At 54.2% G+C, this 18,171-nt stretch overlaps 10 protein-coding genes across 18 annotated transcripts; 7 read left to right on the top strand and 3 right to left on the bottom strand.

The window, feature by feature from the left end:
- Positions 1-268: 268 nt before the first annotated feature.
- Positions 269-1,985, bottom strand: H310_04361 (hypothetical protein). 4 transcript variants are annotated; one of them, XM_008868680.1, is made up of 4 exons: positions 1,604-1,985; positions 1,047-1,552; positions 718-1,005; positions 269-670 (listed from the first exon to the last, which is right to left on the bottom strand). In XM_008868680.1, the coding sequence occupies exons 1-4, from the start codon at positions 1,896-1,898 to the stop codon at positions 530-532; spliced, it is 1,230 nt and encodes a 409-aa protein (XP_008866902.1). In that variant the 5' UTR covers positions 1,899-1,985; the 3' UTR covers positions 269-529. The 4 variants fall into 4 exon arrangements, with proteins under 4 accessions (XP_008866902.1, XP_008866903.1, XP_008866905.1 ...); XM_008868681.1 differs by having other exon boundaries at positions 269-1,005; XM_008868683.1 differs by having other exon boundaries at positions 718-1,552.
- A 280-nt stretch (positions 1,986-2,265) lies between these two features.
- Positions 2,266-4,279, top strand: H310_04362 (CAMK protein kinase). 5 transcript variants are annotated; one of them, XM_008868686.1, is made up of 11 exons: positions 2,266-2,414; positions 2,459-2,652; positions 2,709-2,792; positions 2,840-2,968; positions 3,011-3,062; positions 3,113-3,251; positions 3,299-3,445; positions 3,503-3,545; positions 3,589-3,660; positions 3,743-3,973; positions 4,030-4,279. In XM_008868686.1, the coding sequence occupies exons 1-11, from the start codon at positions 2,303-2,305 to the stop codon at positions 4,150-4,152; spliced, it is 1,326 nt and encodes a 441-aa protein (XP_008866908.1). In that variant the 5' UTR covers positions 2,266-2,302; the 3' UTR covers positions 4,153-4,279. The 5 variants fall into 5 exon arrangements, with proteins under 5 accessions (XP_008866908.1, XP_008866907.1, XP_008866910.1 ...); XM_008868685.1 differs by having other exon boundaries at positions 3,299-3,545; XM_008868688.1 differs by having other exon boundaries at positions 3,503-3,660.
- Positions 4,280-4,552: 273 nt separating this feature from the next.
- On the top strand, positions 4,553-5,254 carry H310_04363 (hypothetical protein; the record flags this gene model as incomplete). The annotated part of the gene is made up of 2 exons (XM_008868689.1): positions 4,553-4,666; positions 4,700-5,254. The coding sequence occupies 2 exons, from the start codon at positions 4,553-4,555 to the stop codon at positions 5,252-5,254; spliced, it is 669 nt and encodes a 222-aa protein (XP_008866911.1).
- A 99-nt stretch (positions 5,255-5,353) lies between these two features.
- On the top strand, positions 5,354-6,369 carry H310_04364 (hypothetical protein). The gene is made up of 2 exons (XM_008868690.1): positions 5,354-6,082; positions 6,229-6,369. The coding sequence occupies exons 1-2, from the start codon at positions 5,379-5,381 to the stop codon at positions 6,341-6,343; spliced, it is 819 nt and encodes a 272-aa protein (XP_008866912.1). The 5' UTR covers positions 5,354-5,378; the 3' UTR covers positions 6,344-6,369.
- Positions 6,272-8,025, bottom strand: H310_04365 (hypothetical protein). The gene is made up of 10 exons (XM_008868691.1): positions 7,916-8,025; positions 7,806-7,861; positions 7,677-7,756; positions 7,463-7,615; positions 7,320-7,403; positions 7,205-7,272; positions 7,095-7,159; positions 6,828-7,045; positions 6,665-6,787; positions 6,272-6,611 (listed from the first exon to the last, which is right to left on the bottom strand). The coding sequence occupies exons 1-10, from the start codon at positions 7,999-8,001 to the stop codon at positions 6,552-6,554; spliced, it is 993 nt and encodes a 330-aa protein (XP_008866913.1). The 5' UTR covers positions 8,002-8,025; the 3' UTR covers positions 6,272-6,551.
- A 175-nt stretch (positions 8,026-8,200) lies between these two features.
- Positions 8,201-9,306, top strand: H310_04366 (hypothetical protein). The gene is made up of 4 exons (XM_008868692.1): positions 8,201-8,542; positions 8,588-8,709; positions 8,766-8,994; positions 9,045-9,306. The coding sequence occupies exons 1-4, from the start codon at positions 8,234-8,236 to the stop codon at positions 9,225-9,227; spliced, it is 843 nt and encodes a 280-aa protein (XP_008866914.1). The 5' UTR covers positions 8,201-8,233; the 3' UTR covers positions 9,228-9,306.
- Positions 9,307-9,677: 371 nt separating this feature from the next.
- Positions 9,678-12,084, top strand: H310_04367 (hypothetical protein; the record flags this gene model as incomplete). The annotated part of the gene is made up of 8 exons (XM_008868693.1): positions 9,678-9,996; positions 10,055-10,210; positions 10,260-10,339; positions 11,084-11,135; positions 11,205-11,395; positions 11,450-11,571; positions 11,624-11,861; positions 11,908-12,084. 8 exons carry the CDS (start codon positions 9,678-9,680, stop codon positions 12,082-12,084), a joined length of 1,335 nt encoding a protein of 444 aa, XP_008866915.1.
- A 186-nt stretch (positions 12,085-12,270) lies between these two features.
- Positions 12,271-13,118, top strand: H310_04368. Of its 2 annotated transcripts, XM_008868694.1 has the most exons (5): positions 12,271-12,450; positions 12,535-12,641; positions 12,725-12,807; positions 12,874-12,930; positions 12,976-13,118. In XM_008868694.1, the coding sequence occupies exons 1-5, from the start codon at positions 12,320-12,322 to the stop codon at positions 13,048-13,050; spliced, it is 453 nt and encodes a 150-aa protein (XP_008866916.1). In that variant the 5' UTR covers positions 12,271-12,319; the 3' UTR covers positions 13,051-13,118. The 2 variants fall into 2 exon arrangements, with proteins under 2 accessions (XP_008866916.1, XP_008866917.1); XM_008868695.1 differs by having other exon boundaries at positions 12,725-12,930.
- Positions 13,119-14,113: 995 nt separating this feature from the next.
- On the top strand, positions 14,114-15,586 carry H310_04369 (hypothetical protein). Its single transcript, XM_008868696.1, has 7 exons — positions 14,114-14,226; positions 14,276-14,498; positions 14,556-14,652; positions 14,705-14,792; positions 14,854-14,991; positions 15,066-15,196; positions 15,247-15,586. The coding sequence occupies exons 1-7, from the start codon at positions 14,142-14,144 to the stop codon at positions 15,403-15,405; spliced, it is 921 nt and encodes a 306-aa protein (XP_008866918.1). The 5' UTR covers positions 14,114-14,141; the 3' UTR covers positions 15,406-15,586.
- A 1,052-nt stretch (positions 15,587-16,638) lies between these two features.
- On the bottom strand, positions 16,639-17,413 carry H310_04370 (hypothetical protein). The gene is made up of 4 exons (XM_008868697.1): positions 17,126-17,413; positions 16,990-17,059; positions 16,788-16,937; positions 16,639-16,748 (listed from the first exon to the last, which is right to left on the bottom strand). Exons 1-4 carry the CDS (start codon positions 17,390-17,392, stop codon positions 16,666-16,668), a joined length of 570 nt encoding a protein of 189 aa, XP_008866919.1. The 5' UTR covers positions 17,393-17,413; the 3' UTR covers positions 16,639-16,665.
- Positions 17,414-18,171: the final 758 nt, after the last annotated feature.

The raw sequence follows: 18,171 nt of genomic DNA on the forward strand, positions 1-18,171 counted from the left end.
CATTGATATCAACATGTATCCGGAACATGTAACCGGAAGAAATGTATGGATGTGGTGTCGTCGGCTCCAAACCAAAACTTTGGTCGATTCCGCACATGATCCACAGAACGACATTTGGCAGAGATTTCGCTATGGATGTGGATGTGGAATTCCTTCAGAACCTCTCTAATAACTGCAGCTCACGCATCTCCAGGCCGCTGAAAGCAATGTTGAAACTTGCGACTGTCTCATCAGGCTACGACAGTGAAAGGTCTGCATTGTTTCAACCACCTTTTTATTTTAATATACTTGGTAATGTAGTATTCAATTTTGATTCAGGTGATATCAAAAGCAAGAGGATCATACGCTTCTTGATCTGTTGATTCGAACTCTATTAAGTAATAGAATTATCCGTCGGCTCATCGATAATGTCGACCATAGTCAGTGTGCCCCTTTCAAGTCGTGCAGCACGGGCGACATGCATGGACATGGCGCGATCGACGTGGATTGCGAGAGCCTCCAACTGCGCTGCACCACACAAACCCGATGACTAGACAGCGCTGGATGCGTTCGTGGGCTGTTGGAGCGCAGATTCGTTGGCTTGGGACTGTCTCCACCCGAATGCATCTCGTCGTTGAAGTTCGGCTTGCCTGTCCATCGCTTGGGCGCGCTGGAAGCTTGCGTACAAGGTCTGCACGGTGCCCGTCACGACGATCCATCCACACGCGCAGCACGTACTGAAATGAGCATATGCGCGAGGAAGAAGATTGGTGGAAGGACCCACACGAGGAGGAGCCACCAGTACCGAAATGCAAACCAGTTGTCGTCGTTGCTGTCGTCTACAACGACCACGTCTTGCCCGGGGCCGCCCGCCGTCGCGTTCGCAGACGGAGGCGAGTGGCTGTCGACTTGAGGGAAGACTTGCATTTTGATGACCCATGGCACGGCGACAAAGAAGAATGCAAACACTTGCGGGATCCAGTAGCCTCGAACGACGTACGAACCTTTCTCGCGCAAAAGCAGCCACTACTTTTACCATGATGAAGAGTAGAATCACCAGCACGTACCAGCGACGCAATGCACACGAGCAGAACCCAAATCGGTGTAAACACCATTGTCCACGTCCATTGGGCGTCCGCGGCGGCGCTCGAGAGCTTGAACGCCGCCAAGATCGCAGTCAGACCTACGAGTGCCTGCCACTGCAACCGCAGCACCAGGAGGAGCGTCCACACGATAACGGGTGCTGCCACCCACATCCACGACACATGGACCGTGCCAAAGATATTGAGGAAGAACAACACCTGCGCCACAACGATGCACACCTCCTTGCAGCGTTGGAGGAAAAGGCGCCACCCGTTCAAGTTTGCCCGGTACGCGGCGAGGGAGTAGCATGCGTTGAAGACAAGCACGGCCACGAGCACATGATACCAAGTGTACTGGTGGATCATGTCCGACAAGTCGGTGGAGGACGGGTGGCGCTGCCACGACTTGGACTTGCGGTCGCTGTCGTCGTCGTCATCATCATTGTCATCCTTGTACGTCAGTCCATCCACAACGACTGCGATTGCAATGCCTACGATAGTCGGGGTGACCCCCGCCGACGTTCACGTCGTCGACAGCGTACCAACGATCATCGCGGCGTAGAGAAGGGGGAGACCTCTCCATGAGTACGACGGGATGCCGAGAGCATTGCGCGTCGTTTCGACACACAACGCCTCGAATTCGTACGTTTCCTCCCATTGCGACACAATCCATCGGCTCAATGGATTCGTGTCAATCCAGGTCCGCCCGTCATTGTTCGTGACCACGGTCGGAGCCGGCTGCGCCGACAGCAACGGTTCCTCTTCTCCATTTGTGGACGTTGGGTTCGCCGTGGCCGCCTGCGTGGGCCGCGCCGTGTCTTCCGTCGACATGTGCATCCCCCCGCGCAATTCTGGATCTGGTTCGTTGCATCAAGATCGTCGGCCATGAACTACTTAGTTGAACATGGTCGTATTTTAATTCTAGACGACGCCACGACGTCAATATACTGTTAAAGTTTCTCTTGATATTTGTATGTTGAATTCAATGCATGAATTTAAATAATGCCGGGCGCTCCTTACTGACTGTGCGATCTGCGTACTGTGTAGTTGTATAATACTTCGACGTATTGCACGGAGCCTTGATATATGACGAAATACGTCAAAACTAATCTTTGTCTTCTGACAACAAGAATGTATTTCTGCAGTTGTATCCGGATTTCTGGTAGAGTGATTATCCGGAAACGTCAACATTCAGAAGTGGGACTGCCAAGTTGTTGCACCATCACGACCGTCGCGGCATCATGGTGTGGTGGTATGGCCCATGCGCTGCATGGAGCTGCTGCGCGTCCATGAGCTGCAAAGATGACGCGACGTCCATCTACGAGTTATCCGAATTGATCAGCGCGGGAGAAGGTTCGTCCCACTGCATGCATTCACTGCGTGACTTCGATCACCAGGGACAGATGGGCATCAAGTGTATCGCGCGACACATCGGGAAACGGGCGACGTCGTGGCGCTCAAGGTCCTTCCTCGGTCGTTCCTTACAGATTCCAAACAGCGCAGGCACATGCGGCGGGAGATTCATGTCCTGACCAAGTTGAATCACCCAAACGTCGTGCGGCTCTACGACGTGTACGAATCCTCCAACACCGTACGTTTTGCCACCAACGTCCTTGCCCACGGTAATCGCCATGGTCTCAAGTGTAGGTCGAGATTGCGTTTGAACTGGCGCAGGGTGGCCAAGTGCTTCGACGCGTGCTGGAACCGCACGCTTCGGTGTTCGTCTTGTCCGTAAGGGGATGTCCGTCGACATCGGGCTGCGTCACAATCGCACGTAGGAAGCCGAGCTCAGTCATGCGTTTGCCGACATTGTTCAGGGACTAATCTACCTCCATGCCCTGGGTTGGGTCCATGGAGACATTCGGCCAGAACATATCTTGTACAGCGAAATCGATGGCGCGTCCAAGGTCTGGTCGATCCTCGGATGGACAGTCGACTCATATGCGCAGGCCATGCTCGTCGACTTTGGGTGCGCTGGCCCGCCCGCGACCTTTGCCGAGTGTACGCCCCTGTCTTCGTTGCTTGGATGGCACAACCCGGTGCTGGTGTAGCGCTGTATCGAGAAAGGGGGCCGTCCGACCCTCGGTTCTTGCCCCCGTGGCTTCGACAGCGCAACCCCACCGCGCTTGCCGTGTTTCCGTCTTTCAACCATGCAGCTCACGTCGATCTGTGGGCGCTTGGCGTGTGTCTGTACGTGGCTCGACGAAAAAACCCTCTCTGACGTGGTCATGTTGCAGCTATGTCATGTTGTTTGCTCAATTCCCCGACACAAGTTCCGTTCACTCACCGACGCTCACGTTTCCACCAGAGTTTGGCCACGTGAGTCGCGCCGCACGCGACCTCCTCACGCGTGTGCTCACGTCGGCCCCTCGCGACAACCTTACGTACGTGCAGCGTGTGCCGTCCAGCGATATCACGTCGATGCGTCATGTGGAGGGCAGGGCAGATGAACTCGCCGACCACCCATGGCTGCACCAACCATCGGTGGGTCCTGCCATGACAAAACATGCATGCAACCCCGGTCTAGGTGGCGCCTCGCTGTCGGTGGAACCCGTACATTTTGGCATTGCACGAGCAATTTGTGCAAAATTACAGCAACGTAAGACTGAAACATCTCGGCAAAAGTGTGATGGGCGGCGGCATGCATGGGCTGATTGTGGTAATGGCCTCGCTTCGCGTAGACGGGCAATCGTCATGCCTCCGACAAGACTCGCATGCCTACGTCGTGCTCCCCTCCAGACGCATCAGACAAACCTCGGCCGTCATGGGTCTCCACCGATGGCGTCCTCGTTCTTGACAGCCTCGCCATGCACAGCGCCGACGCCTTCATGCACCAAGCAGACATGGAAATGCTCGACACCATCCGGCGATCCGAAGACATACCTCTAACGGAGGAAGAAACCGAGGCGGCGGTACAAATCCATTTCGCATCTCAAATTCCATCTGAGCGATCGGTGTGTTGGACTAGAAAAGCGATCGTGGTTGGCGGCTCATGTGGAAAGGCTTGGGACTGAGCAGCACCGCGCCGTCGTCCGGTCAAACGTCCAGAATATCTCCGTCACCACCGTATGGATCAGTGCAGTCGCCATAGCGAACGATACAGAAACAAATTGCCGCGCAGCATTGGTGTGGCTGACCGTTGGCATCCGATGGCGACAGGAGTGCCGATACGGATGGACTTGGATCGTGCGTGGAGGTCCCTTGACCTTACATCTCACCACACACACCTCTCTTCCCATGCATTTTATTTAGCCTGTGAGGTTGCAAGGGTCGCAGAACCAGACAAAGCAGCTCGTAATCGCATCGACGTCGTCCAGAAGGTTTTTTTGCTTCGGGCCCATGCTGGCCACGGGGCACAAGGAAGCACAGCGTAGAAAGCACGGTTCGGGCACGGTGTCTACGTTCGACGTAAAGGGCGCGTCGCCCATGCCGTCTCGATGGCGGTGTGATGGACCTTTGAGCGGGTCGCGGTGCAGAATCGAATTTGCAGCATGCTCCCGGTCGCAGTGCTCGTGGCGTTGGTGGTAGCAGTCGTGTCGACAGAGCCTCCGCGGCCGACGTGCTCTGCCGACACCAAATTTATGGTCACGACGTGCGCTGCAGAGGTACAGCAATCCACCTTGTACCCGCGCTTGCAGTTGCCCGATCGAATTTGCCGTGGAGTGGTGTGCTGGCCGTTTCTCCATCGTCAAGTCGTTCCATGCATCGACCCCTCGCACGCGCTCTACGAGCGCGTCCGCTTTCTTTGCCCGTCGAAAGACGTTGCCATGAGCAAATTTATGCCCACTGCTAGCTCCCTGCCCATTGCGACGTCTGCAAGTCGGCTCGCAGTAGGCGAATTCCCGAATGCGGTGAACTCGACGTCAGTCGGCACGGCCAACACAACCTTCGAGGAAGGGTCAAGCTACGTACGCACACCACCTGCTTATCCCTTTGATTCGCCGTTCGGCGTCGCAGCGACTGCATCTATACTTGTGCTCAACGACTCGACGTTGAACGCGACAGGTGCAGGGCAGGCAACAACGACGGCCGACTTCGTGACGACGCCGGCACCACAAGCCGACAACGACTCGGAAAGCGACGGCGAGACTACAGTTCGATCAAGCCCACGCACGTCGCAGTCTATTGGCATATCCATCGGCCCTCTTCATGCGGCAGCCATCCTCGCTGCGGTTGTCCATGCTCGTGTGTGAAGTTTCGTCCCTTCGATCTGGATATCCGGATAATGTATTAATTAACCAGTTGGTTGACGCCTTGTGATTGGAAGATTCGTAACCAATCAAAGGTCCCAGTGGCACTGCGCTGAGTGGCAACGAGATGAGCAGGCAGCCGACTGGTGGCGCCACCACCGCCGCAACGTCGGCAGGAAAGCTCTCGGATATGTTCCAGAAGAAAACGCAGAAGTCGGCAGCTACGACTGCGCCTGCCTTTCAGTTTGGATTCGTACCCGAGGAGCCTGGTGTCGTTGCAGTTGACGCCACCGCAACCCCGACCGCATCTGTGAAATCAAAGAAACCAAAGAAGAAGAAGAACAAAGCATCTCAAGGAGATGGCGCTGCGTCGGGAGAATCAATGGACTCCACCACGGAGGTGAACGTGACGCGAGACGAGGTTCCATCCAAACACGATGCGTCGGAGGACGCTGTCGCCACAATCACAGACGCAGTCGCAGCCGCCTCCATCGAGGAACCGGACAAGAAAAAGAAAAAGAAGAAAAAGAAGAGCAAGGCGAAAAAGGCCGCCCCTGTCGCCGTGCAGGACGAGCCGAAGGGTTTTGAGTTTTTATTTACGTTTGACAAGGTCGGGTTCTCCGAACAAGAGTTGGCTGCCATGGCGCCGTCGTCTTCGTCAAGTAAATCCAAGGCAAAGAAGGCCAATGCCAAGCAAAAAGCAAGCAATTCGTCGGCGAAAGGTCCGGCTGTGCCTCCACCTCCTCCATCCGTCACGACGGGAACGTCGACCTATGTGACGCTGCGCAAAGCAACCGACAACAGCTCGGAAGTGCAAAAGATGCAACTGCGGTACGTACGCATGCATAGCGCACAAATGTGCTGCAAATTCCAAACGAGTTGCTCTGTGAATTCCTGGCGAAAATTTCAGCTCGAAATGTCATGGAACTGCTTGATGAGGTGCTACAATGGCCAAAATCTTACACGATCCAGCGTAGGTACGGCAAAGGCAAGCGAATACACGTGGCTAAGAAGAAGGTGACAACATCTGCCGGCGACAAGCAAGCCTCAGTGGCACCGCCGCCGGCCCCAGCCTTCAAGTTTAACTTTTAAAGCAATCGAGAGTAGTTTGAATTCCATGGTGATGAGGTGGACCGTATGCAGCAGCAGCAGCTGGAACTCTGCATCATGCCGCAGCGTCTGCAAAGGTCGTGCCACCTGGCGCGAACAGGGCACGATAGGAGTGATCCGTTCGCTCAGTCTGTCTGCTTGTTGGAGTGAAAGTTGGAATTATCAGTGTTAGTGTCGTTCAAATAATGAATCACAGCTTGGACGTTGTTGAGGGTGGAAGCAGGGCGAGTGCGACTTGCTTGACCAAATACTAGTCGAATGGACCTGGTAAAACCCCTCTGGAACAGCCAGGCAAAGCATTACCAGCTGCAAAGCTCGATAGACGATCGAAAGCACGACCGCGTGCTTCTTTAGTAGCAGAAGAAACATCATGGCGTACACGAGCGCTTGCATTTGCTTTTGCAGGACACGAGGGTGCTGAAATGCCTGCGCATGCATGAACATCCAGGCACCCACAACGACCTACCGCATCGGAAGCAAACCGCTCTACCAGCCCGTGGAATTTTTCCCACACGATCACCGGGTTGGGAAAATCAACGAGGTGCTTCAATACGTACGCCGTGTCAAACGCAGGCGTGGGTTGCACGTTAAAGTTGTATGGTGGCAGGGGCACCCTCGTGAGGACGCTGTGGTGATGGAGAGTCAAAAAATCCTTTAGCGACGCGATGCCAAGACGAGATAGGTCTAGTGGCTAGCGCGTCATGATGGACTAGGATCGACATGTAGAACTCACCGAGCCGAGGGGCTTGAGCTTTGAGTTGGCTGTGGAAGGTCGGCGAACACGCAGCCAAAAGTGACCTGCCGCCGAGATCAGATGTGTGGACGCGCCACGCAAGGACGTACAAGATTGCGTCAGTGCACACCCATGCTTTGCGCGGTGGCGCGGCGCGCGCCGTGGACTTGAGATTAAACTACGCCAAGTGAATGATATTTGCGGTGGAGAGGGCTTGAAACCCACCAAGTGCTCGAGTGTGAGTTGACGGCCGAGGGTGATGGCCCGCGCAATATCGTATGGGGTGTCTTGCATGAGCTCGGCGTATTTCTACACCACGTGACCAACGCCACGTTGATGCAATCGAAATTGGAATTGGTCTCGAGTACTTGGATAAGTGACTGTGCAGAAGGTGAGTCGTGGATGGTCGGGACGCGGTAGATGGCTGGCTGACGCTTGGGAAGCAGCACGCGCTCCAAGGAGACGTAGCACACGCGAGGAAAGCCCACATGAAGGGCTTTCGTGGCATCCACGACCAGCAACTACAATGTGAACATGATTCCAACACATGACGTCAAGGCTGAATATGGAGAATGAACGAACGGCATGATCCCATGGCTGCTGGGTCAGGTATCGCCCCGTGGAGTAAATGAATCCACCAGAAGTTACAAGGATGACATCGCCTAGATGTTGCAGCTGAGCAACGAAGCACACATCGAATATCACCGGTACCTGGCTTCGTCAGTGTGACAGCATGCGATGCGGCGTCGCGCTCCGCTTGGCTCGCGCTACATTCATCGAGTTAGAGAGCAAGGACTCGTGACATGAGGGCAGCAACACACTGGTCAAGTTCATTGCCGTTCACGGAAAGACTGTCCGGGGCAACCAATTCGAGCAGACCGCGAAGGTGGTCGTCGGCAGGCGGCATGCTGCTCGACCGAAACAAGCACCGCAACGGCTATCAAACATGTCCGAATTTCTTCGAAATTTACACGAATTTTTGACAAAAATCGGGGCAACACAGTCAAGTTTTCTCGTAAATTTCACAATGTCGTAGTCATTTTCTTGAAATTTAGCTAAAAGTGATACATGTTCCAGCGAAACCGCTGCGATTGTCGAGATTCCTGCAACGACCCTAGTCGGAATTTCCGCCGACTACCATGTCAACGATGTCGGTACTTGGGCAGCTTGCCAAGAGCAGGACAGCGCCCATGTCGTCGCCCATCGGCTCGGAGAAACCTACTGTCCCACGGCACCGTGGAAGCGTTCCAAACACAATTGTCAACACTATTCGAGGGGCGTCGTTCCGGCCGTCGCTTGTCATGTTTTCGTCCAAACCGATTGTGCCACACGAAGACCCGTCGACATCAAGCATCATCTCCAACCCTATCTATGACGCGTACAAGAAAGCACGCCTTGAAGTTCTTCGCATGGAGGCGATATGGCACCTGCTGGTTACTGGAATCGAGGTGCGTCTGGAACATGAGCGAGAGGCGATTCCCTGCCATGCCTAGGTGACCAAGTATCCCCACCAAGGAGCTGCGCGAACACGAGTCCTGTGGCTTGCATTAGACGGTCGACTCTGTCTGGGTAAGGCCAAAGGACAGATCGACTCGGCCAAAGCTATTTCATTGTGGTATGTGGGTCTTCGGGGACTTGTCAGCAAGCTCAAGCGAATCGATAAAATCACAGGAGTATTGACTGCCTGGAGAGAGGCTGCACTGCCCCACAATTCAACTTATCGTTGTCCTGGCGCGAGACGCGAGGTCGCGAACAAACGTGCTTTTCCGTGCGCGGGAAGCACGCCGGTCAATCGTTTGCGCTGCAAGTGCAATCTGTTCATGTTCGCAACGTAATCGTGGACAACGTGAACACGTTCCTCAACCACATGCAAGGCGATGTGGATGGTGACTTTCCAAAGGTGCTAGCGTTGATATTGTCGTCGTTTTGTGACTATCGTGAATGCGTCAGGCGATTCGCGTGAGGATTGCGCAGCAGTTTGCAGCGACTGGAGAAGTGCTCAGCATTCACGAAGTTCGCGCGGTGCTTCATCGAGAAGGTTCGGAGGCGTCCAAGTTGCGTCATGGCTGTCCGTGCCCAAATTCACAAACGTTTGATTCGGGTTTCGAGTCCGAATCCGACTCGGACAGCTAAAGCGCATATTAGGTGTTTCGTGAAAATTTTCGCCGAAACAGCCAATTGAAACAAAAAAATGATGTATTGTTGAGTCAAAATTCACAACCAGCCGTACTTCTGTATCAAATTAGGATTGCACGAGTTAAAGAAAAGGATAAATATCCTATGTCAAATTATCTGTATCAAACTAGATTGGGACGAGATGGGGAAAGACAAGAAAAACTCATCAGGTTACACGGGCCATGCATCGTGCCTGGGCTTCCAGCAACCACAGCGTACACCAGTACGTGTAAATGGCAGCCACGTCAGTCCGTGGTGGCAGTTCCTGTGGGAAGGGTGCATAGCATGAGTATCAGGTGAGGCATATTTTCAGAAGAAATAGTGTCAATTTGAAAATTTTGCAACTTTTGAAACCTGTCATTTTCGTTATCAAGCCAGTGGAATGCTGCATTTCAACTTTGCCGAGATATGTCTGTGGATCCAATCTTGCTCAATGACTTGTCGCCGATGCGGATCACGCCGTTCGAGAACTTTGTCTTCGTCCTAAATGACGTTGGCTTCAGTGTCTACAGTGGCGCAGGGTACCCTGGCCAGGGCGGCGTGTATTATGGCATCCGCGGTCGCCTGTACGTGTCGTCGTACCGGCTCGTGTTTGTGGAATTGGACCCGTCGAATCGACATTTCCGAAGCTTCTCGCTGCCCTTGTACGGAATTTCAAGCTCCCATCGCTTCCGCGCGCCGTTTTTCGGTCGACCAACGTACGATGGGATCGTGTCGCCCGTGCCAGGTACAACCACGTGTGCTCGCCGTGGTTTGAACGACTAACCGACGTTTCTCGATCGTAGGCGGAGGTCTCGTCGGCCCTGGTAAGTTCCGCTTGACGTTTCAAGGCGTTGGCTTTGACGAATTCCGGTCCTTTTATGAACCGCTGTTTGAGCATTCACGGGAACTTCATCGCCAAATGAACGCGTTGCCAAATGCATCCATCGTCCAAGTTCCAGGTGCGCTCTTCCGTCCGGACGAGGAGTTTTCTCAACGCGTGGCGCATAGGCCCCATAACACTACAGACCGGTCAAACGTCCACCAAGAAAATCGCATTCACCAACCCAGCAGACCCCTTCACCCTCTTTGTTCTGCGAACATGAGCCATCCGTCGTGGCCTCACCCACGACTCCTTGTGGTGCACGCACGATGTCAAACTACCGCGCGTTTCAAGCCCTGTCCTTCTTCAATGCATAAACAAAACATCACGGCTGCTTTGGTGTCGCAATGTACTCCGTTGCCGTTGGAAAATTGGTCTGCGGCGATCTCGCAACGGAACCACCAGATGACTCGGTTGTTCTTGGGTATAGCTCAGCGATGCATGCCTGGTGCGATTGCCTCAAGAAAAGCCGCGGCAATAGATGTTCTGTATCGTATTCGGTTCGCCTTGTGGCCACGCACGCCATCGATGGTCATGTGTGCTTCACCCGGCGTTCCAGGAGTCGAGCATATTCCAGAGCACTACTGAATGCACTACGTGGCGCTCTCCTCCTGTATACTGTCGAATAGAGGTTGTGCACCCTGCAGGGAATCAACGGGCAACTGGGCTTTGTTCGACGTTCTTCCGGGCTGCATCAAGGCTCGTTGGATATTTCTATATGGGCGAAAGCTCCCGCTGCAGCGTCGACGCTCTCACTTGCGTTTGTTTAATGTCGTTTGGGTTGCCAGCGCTCTGCCTCCGACTTGACTCGTTTTGCTGTGACCTTTGGACTTGTAACCGATTTTGTAACCGGTCAAGGGCGTGCAGTCATTCATTCGTTTGCAACACAACGATGCCAACGCCTGCACACTTAAGTACTCGTACGCCGCCAGAGGGAGCGGAAGCCGTGAAGATCCACAGTACAGCCTTGCATCGAGAGCCGGGCCCTCGACGCTCAGGCACAGGTACGAGGTGTCCTCGAGGACGGGCATACAGATGATGGCACCCCTGGGAATTCTAACTGTTTGGAATAGCGGCTGGATTGGAGCGTATCCACAGCATGTTTCGAGGAAAGACGGCTCTCCATCTCCGCCACCGCCAAAGCACGCAACCACCGCAAGGCACGCAACAGGTCGTCGCGGCTGAACCAGTGCACCACGGTACCACCGAGACCCAGCGCATGCAGCTTCAGGCCATTTGGCAGCTCCTCGTCACGGGATTCGAGGTACGGTTCGCACCTTGACTTTGGTGGCATTTGTCGTTCCTAAGTCGGCTTCAGTTGACCAAGTATCCGAACGCCGGGCCTGCGCGCCGTCGTGTGATGTGGCTCACATTGGACGGACGTCTGTGCGTTGGACGCTCCAAAACCGACAAACACGCAGGAAAATTCATGCACTTGTGGTATCTAGATGCGAAATGCATGATCTCTTGCCACCTTCACGATTTGGCGCAGGGACGTTGAAAAGGTGCAGAAGGGGTGCGAATCGCCGCAGTTCTCCAAGTCGCTAAGTTGGCGCGACGCCCAGGGCAAAGAACAGCAGTGCTGGAGCGTAGAGGCCCGAACGAGCAAGAAGGAAGGGCACTCGTTCGCACTGCAAGTCACCACGGTTAACGTGCGAAACATTCTGGTCGACTGCCTCGGGCGTTTGGTCGAGCTCATGCGTGGCGACAGCGACGGCGACTACCCTCGTGTACTCTAGTTGCAGAGTTAGTCTTGACGGTCTCATGCAAGTCTAGGCTGCTCGAGTCCGAATCGGCAAACACTACGCCTCGACGGGTGAGGTCCTCTCGATGGGTGACGTCCAAGCCATGATGGCGCGCCAGGGATCGGAAGTGGCCAACATCGCAAGCGACTGCGAAGATGGTGTCGTCGCTCCCGACGTTTCGGATGATTCAGGGGAGGACGATGAGTGAGCTGGCCGTCTCGTTAGTGCCTTGTGGACGGCATTGTGCACAAATGTCAAATGTCCCCGTGTTTCGAATCGAACCGAAAATCGATCCATGAGTTCGAGAATTTGACAAATTTATTCCAAAAAGAGTTGTTTGTAGCAGGAAATATTGGGAATTTTGGCAATCCCAGCCAAAATTATTGATACTTTTGCAGCCAATCTCTCCCATCCTTGAAAACACAACACGGGGCGGCGAGGTCATGATGCTCTGTGGACGCGTCCGTGCGGTGGCGTGGATCGACGTGGGTGCTGCGACCCGTGCGTTCAGCTACGTATCCATACCAGCAGCTGACACGAAAAAGCGAGGATTGCCACAGCTGCAACCCGACCGGTACATGACGATTCCATCCGTTCGCATCGCGCTCGATGGTTGCGCCAACGTGTTCCATTGAATGCAACGCGCGTGCCATCGTAGGTTCAAGGTCTTGGCAAACGCGTGCTTGACGCGAGTGGAAAGTGCCCTCAAGCCTCTGCATCCCCCCGTGAACGACGTCTTTGTCGTGTCTCGAACGTCGAATCCAGGTAAGTCGGCGCCTCGTTTGGCGTTGCATCGTCAACCTTCTCCCCTTCGTGTGTGAACCTTGTGAGCTCAAAATTTCACACAGATTCCTTGTTGTTGTCCCTGGCGGCGCACGAGTTCCAACTCAAGGTGCTAGTCCGGTCGCAAAAGATCGAACTGGAGTCCCCCGTGCGTACAACTCGTTGATCGCGCATCACGGCACTGCCATGCATTCCCCTGATTTCTTGTCGATAGATCTCGGGTTCTCGATCGTATGTGTACAATACCAAGACGTTACGGTGGCAAGATCACGTGAGTGCCGTCTTCGAGTCCCACTTGACCAACAATTGTGTGCAGGTTGACGGCCACGACTTGGAAGGGCTGCTTACGCGGGATATCATGCGCCTGTGTACGGGCATTCCTGACTTCTGACGCGTGCAGATGTAAGATGCAATGCATGAGTGCATCCTGTTGGAGAAACAATGTTGGGTTTACCCTCGAAAGCTGCCAGACCATTTTCGACGACAACTGCATTGTAGTCGGACTTGATGCATTAGACGTCGTGGTGGGAGTTGCAACATGCTGCACAGCGTTGAGGCTGTGCCCTACGAAGCCGCCGCTTCACACGTGTGGCGCTTGTACCCTCGTTCCATCGATCTCGTGGAAAAAATGCCCCATCAGGCTGCTGGCGAGGTGGGAAGCGGGAAAATTTACTCGGTAAATTGAAACCACGACATCCACACGTAGTGGCAGTGATTTATCGTCAAAGGAACGGAGGTGGAAGCATGAGTACTATCAAGTATGCGCGCTAAGTGGCAAAGTGGTCCTGTGCGACACGTTGCCAGCGCCACCACACCAGCACGATATCGTCGAGGATACGGATCGGCCGGTCAGGCCTCAAGCGCTAGAAATATGCAGCCATGCTTTCACATTGGACAGAGTGCCAGGACCCGTCGCCATGTGTGGGGAGTTTGTACTATCATGTCGGACGAAGGTACTTTCAATACGGAAGAAAGGACGGATTTGTACGCATGAGACGGACAAGTCTGACATAACCTAAAATATTATCGCCTGCGATGGTACGGTCTTCGAAACTTGAACAATCACAACTTGCAGAACAGCACAAATATTGTTGACGATTAAAATTTGAAGTCTAAATCGATTTGAAATAGATTTTCTGCAGATGTTGGTTGTGCACTCCGGAGTTGTCTTGTGCAAGGAGCAATTATTGATGTATTCATTGTAACAATACTTGTGATTGTAATCCCAACATATTATTGCAAAGATGAGGCGATGGAAGCCCCGTAGCAATGACTGTAATCCCAACATATTATTGCAAAGACGAGGCGATGGAAGCCCCGTATTCTGTTACTTCGAAGTACATGAATAATTTGGCAAATATCCAGCTATAGAATCGGAAACGAGAAATTTGCAAATCTTTAAATATATCAACTTATCGATAGATGCCCCGGGGCACGGTGACGTCGAGCTGCGTGTTGAACCAACCAGCATATACGACCACCATGGCAGCATCGTACAAGGTCGAGACGACGTCGTCGACGTTGCCATTTTTGTCCAAGGATACCAAGCATTTGATCAGCGGTGGCGGTATGTACTGCATGGCTACGTGTGTCCTTATGCAGAACGTCCGAGGTAGTTGCTGGGTGCGCCTCGCGCACGGCGGTGGCTCCGTTGGAGCGCCTGAAGATCTTGTACCAAGTGCAGGACGTGATGAAGCGGGGCGGTGAACCAAAGCAGTACACGAGCATGGCGCAGTCCCTTCGCAAGATCATGGTCGAAGAAGGGTGGCGTGGGATGTTCAAGGGCAACGGTGCCAACTGCGTCCGCGTGTTTCCGTACACAGCCATTCAATTTGCCGCGTGCGTTGTTCGACCAATTCCCGACACCAAAGTACAAATCTGACTGGCACGAATTAGGTTTGAAAAACTCCGACCAGTGCTGGCCGAGGCAGGCACGACGGACCTCAGCCCAGTGCGCAAGCTCATTGCAGGCTCGATTGCTGGCGTCGTCTCGGTGAGCCTCGTCGTCGTGCTGTAGCCAGGGGCGTGCTCACAAGTGTTGGCAGGTTGCAGTGACGTATCCGCTCGATTTTATCCGGGCACGCATCACGGTTCAAGGCAATTTGACATCGCAGCAGTACAACGGCATCTTTCGTACGTCCATCGAGTTCGAATGCATGGATGGCTCACATAGCTTTGAATGAATGAACGGCAGACGCATTACAAGTGACGGTGCAGCAAGAGGGTATCAAGGGGCTCTACCGTGGCATGTCGCCCACTATCGTTGGCATCGCGCCGTACGTTGGCCTCAACTTTATGGTGTTTGAGAGCTTGCGCCAGAACGCTCCGAAAGGTACATCGATTCGATCCATTGCATCAATGGGGAATGCGCGCGTGGTGGATTCAAGGATGGTTTCGTTGGGCTAGATGAATTTGGCCGGCAGGACATGCTGTACTTATTGGGGTGTGGGGCCATCGCTGGGGCGTGCGGCCAGTCGGCTGCGTACCCGTTTGACTTGATGCGCCGTCGGTTCCAACTCAACACGTTGAGTGAGAAGGTATCGTGGAGCTAGCATGTTTTCCCGTCCATCTGCTTACTTGTGGCTAGCAATACACCGGCACGTGGGACGCCGTCCGCTCCATTTACCAGACCGAAGGGATCGTCGGGTTCTACAAGGGCCTTGTCCCCAACTCGGTCAAGGTCATTCCATCGATTGCCGTCATGTTCGTCACGAACGAAGCGATGAAGCGGTGCCTTCTCGACTAGATAAATGAGGTCATCACTGGTGCCACCGGCTCGACGTGCTTCACGGCCGAGGATTTCGACAACATGTCAACCGATGCAATCCAGCGTTCTTCTTGACGTCGTGGCGGCTTCCTCGACATGTGGAGCATCACGGTTGAAATTTTTTTGTTGGTGCGCACAACTCATCCATCGCTGAACCGACTCCCGTTCCAAACAGAGACACGTCGATCCAAGCGGAAACGAAGTCATGTGCGGCAACCACGTCGCCAACACGCATCCACACATGTGTGGGTAGACCCCGTCCTTCGCAAACATCATACCCACACGATCGCTACTGGCAGCCAAACACGTGTGCGCTATTCTGATTGCCGAAGCCGCACCACAGTCATGACCTCTCGTTATTCAACCAACCGACGTACACAGAGAGGCCGAGATCAGTGGCCAGAAGTGGCCTCTGTGGCCGACATATGTACCCCTGCCTCGCTTGTTGGCGGTCAGAGTTGTCGGTGGTCGATCGGGGCTTTCGGTGTGGTGGGTTCGCGAAGGATCCCATCATGTTTTTGTGGCCGCTTCCCTGTGGTACACACACCCAACCAGCCCGCGAGATCAACTTGCGTGAGTAGCTCGTGGGGGCGGAGCAGGAGAGGTCGCAGCCAAGCAACAACGACGTAATGATGCCGCGTGTGGTACCGTGAACTCGAGAACGTTGTACTCGCACCTACGACCGCGACAACAAAAAACTCGTGGACGGCGCTGGTCGACCAACCGAGATATTAAAACATGCAGTTTTCGACCACGTCAACCATGGTCGATTGAAACGACCGGTATTTTGCAAGCACCAACCGCCTCCGCGTCATGTAGCGTGGTGATTCAGTTAAGCTAGTGAAAGGTGAGCTGTCCTTGTCGATGTAGCTCATTGTGTGCGAGGAGTGAAGGATCCGCATCGAGGTCGACTGTGGTCACGTTGCTGCGTGAGGCATGTCAACATATTCAATGTCACAGTTTCTCCAATCAGCCAATCAGAGGGCTCTGAAGAGTGTATATTTGCCCAATCATAGGCTTGATATCCTGGCGCCTCTGATCCCACATGGCAATTTGGCCAATCATGGGCTAAGATGCGATTTTGCTCGATATTTTGAGTTTGGCATCCATTTGATCAGATTGTCAAGTACGCGACCACGTTGTACAGCAGCGCCAGCGATTTTTCGCTCGAGTCGACTGCAGCCCGCCGCCGCCACTTGCCCTCATGGCACGTATTGGAACGAAGACGTGTTTCATAAATTAGAGATCAGCATGTTCGTCGCAGTAAAAGTGCTGCCGCTTGTACGCCCGTCGCTCGCAGCCGCTGGCCCGACACCGGTGTCCTACCGCACGTCAAGTCATTGCGAGGACGGGCATCGTACCTCCACCATGTGACCAGCAGAGCCCCCCTTTCGCGGCGAGTTTGGTGCATTCCACTTCGGTGCATTGCACCCCACCTCCATGGGCCCAGCACCGACCATATCGCTTGGCCTTGCTCGTACAGCCTTCTATGCAGCATAGGACGAACCCCCCTACAACCATGTCCATGACAAAGACGCCTCCCCCGCGCCAAGTCGACGGTACCATGAAGGTAGCACCGATTGAACCGCTTCGTACGCTTCGTGCATCCCGCCACCGAACAGCGGGTGCCGCCCTGTCGAATTCACAGGCACACAATGTGAGCGGTTCAACGTTGTGAAGGTGTGGTTGGTTTCTGTACCCCGTGGCGAACACACCGCCCTTTGCTGACTGCAGCAGTCGCGCAGCCGTCGACGTTGCACTTGTTGCGATGGGTCGTACTGGTCAATGTGTGGGTGGCACGGGGCGACCAGTCGTCGTTCAAAAGAGATTGGATCGATGCCGCCGCAGACCGTTTTCCAGGGCCAACGAAGCTGGGGGCTTCCCAGTGGCATGGCACGACGCAGGGCGGGTTCAAAATGTACTCAACACTGGACTTGGCAACGACGTCGACGCTGCCAAGGACCATCGTGTCGTTGGTCTCTCTGCCTGGTCGGATTGGGAAATGAAGGTTGAAAGCGCAAAGCACGGGGTGAATTCGAACCGTTACGTTGCCCTGGCACCATGCTGCGCTCTTGGTGCCAACCCTGTCCTCATATTTCTCGAATCTTTGCCGATGGCTGGAAGTCAGTGAAGCACATGGCCACAGCGACCCAGTTTCGGCCGCATTCGATGTCGTACCGTGGTGTGGACAATCGAACGCTGGAGTGTCCTGCTGGAATCCTCGAGCGCAGCGCCGGTGCTCCTACCATACTACTGTAGTTCGGCAAAGTTTGGTGGGGCAAAATCGGGTGATATGTTACGCCTGGTGCCGCAGGGGGGCGGCCACGGTCGCTGGATCTCGTGCAGCGCGGGTGATACGAAGATTTGGTACTGGGGGGGATTTGGCGGGTCACGGCGGCGGGGATGCACGTTCTTGTAGAGGGGGCGTCGTGGCCAGGAGTGCCTTTGGTGTAGCGGGATAGCGACCGGTTCTCCACCGACGTCCACTTGTTGTGCTGGCTACATTCCAGATTTTGACGGTAGGACGGTGGCGACGATTCGTACCAGAGAATCAGGACAAGGTGCCATCTCGTCGAGGTCGAAGCAAACTTCGTAGACACGTATGCATCAGAGGTAATTGGTTGTGCGGTCAATATGCAAGTGGGGCGTCGCCCTCGTCTATGACGAATTGAATGCACCGCTCGCTTGGTTACAGTTCGACACAATCGTCGAGGACCGGTTGGCATATCCACGTGGAGGAGAATG

This window comes from Aphanomyces invadans (genome assembly GCF_000520115.1).
Source record: "Aphanomyces invadans strain NJM9701 unplaced genomic scaffold supercont1.7, whole genome shotgun sequence".
In the NCBI taxonomy this organism is placed as follows: domain Eukaryota; phylum Oomycota; class Saprolegniomycetes; order Saprolegniales; family Verrucalvaceae; genus Aphanomyces; species Aphanomyces invadans.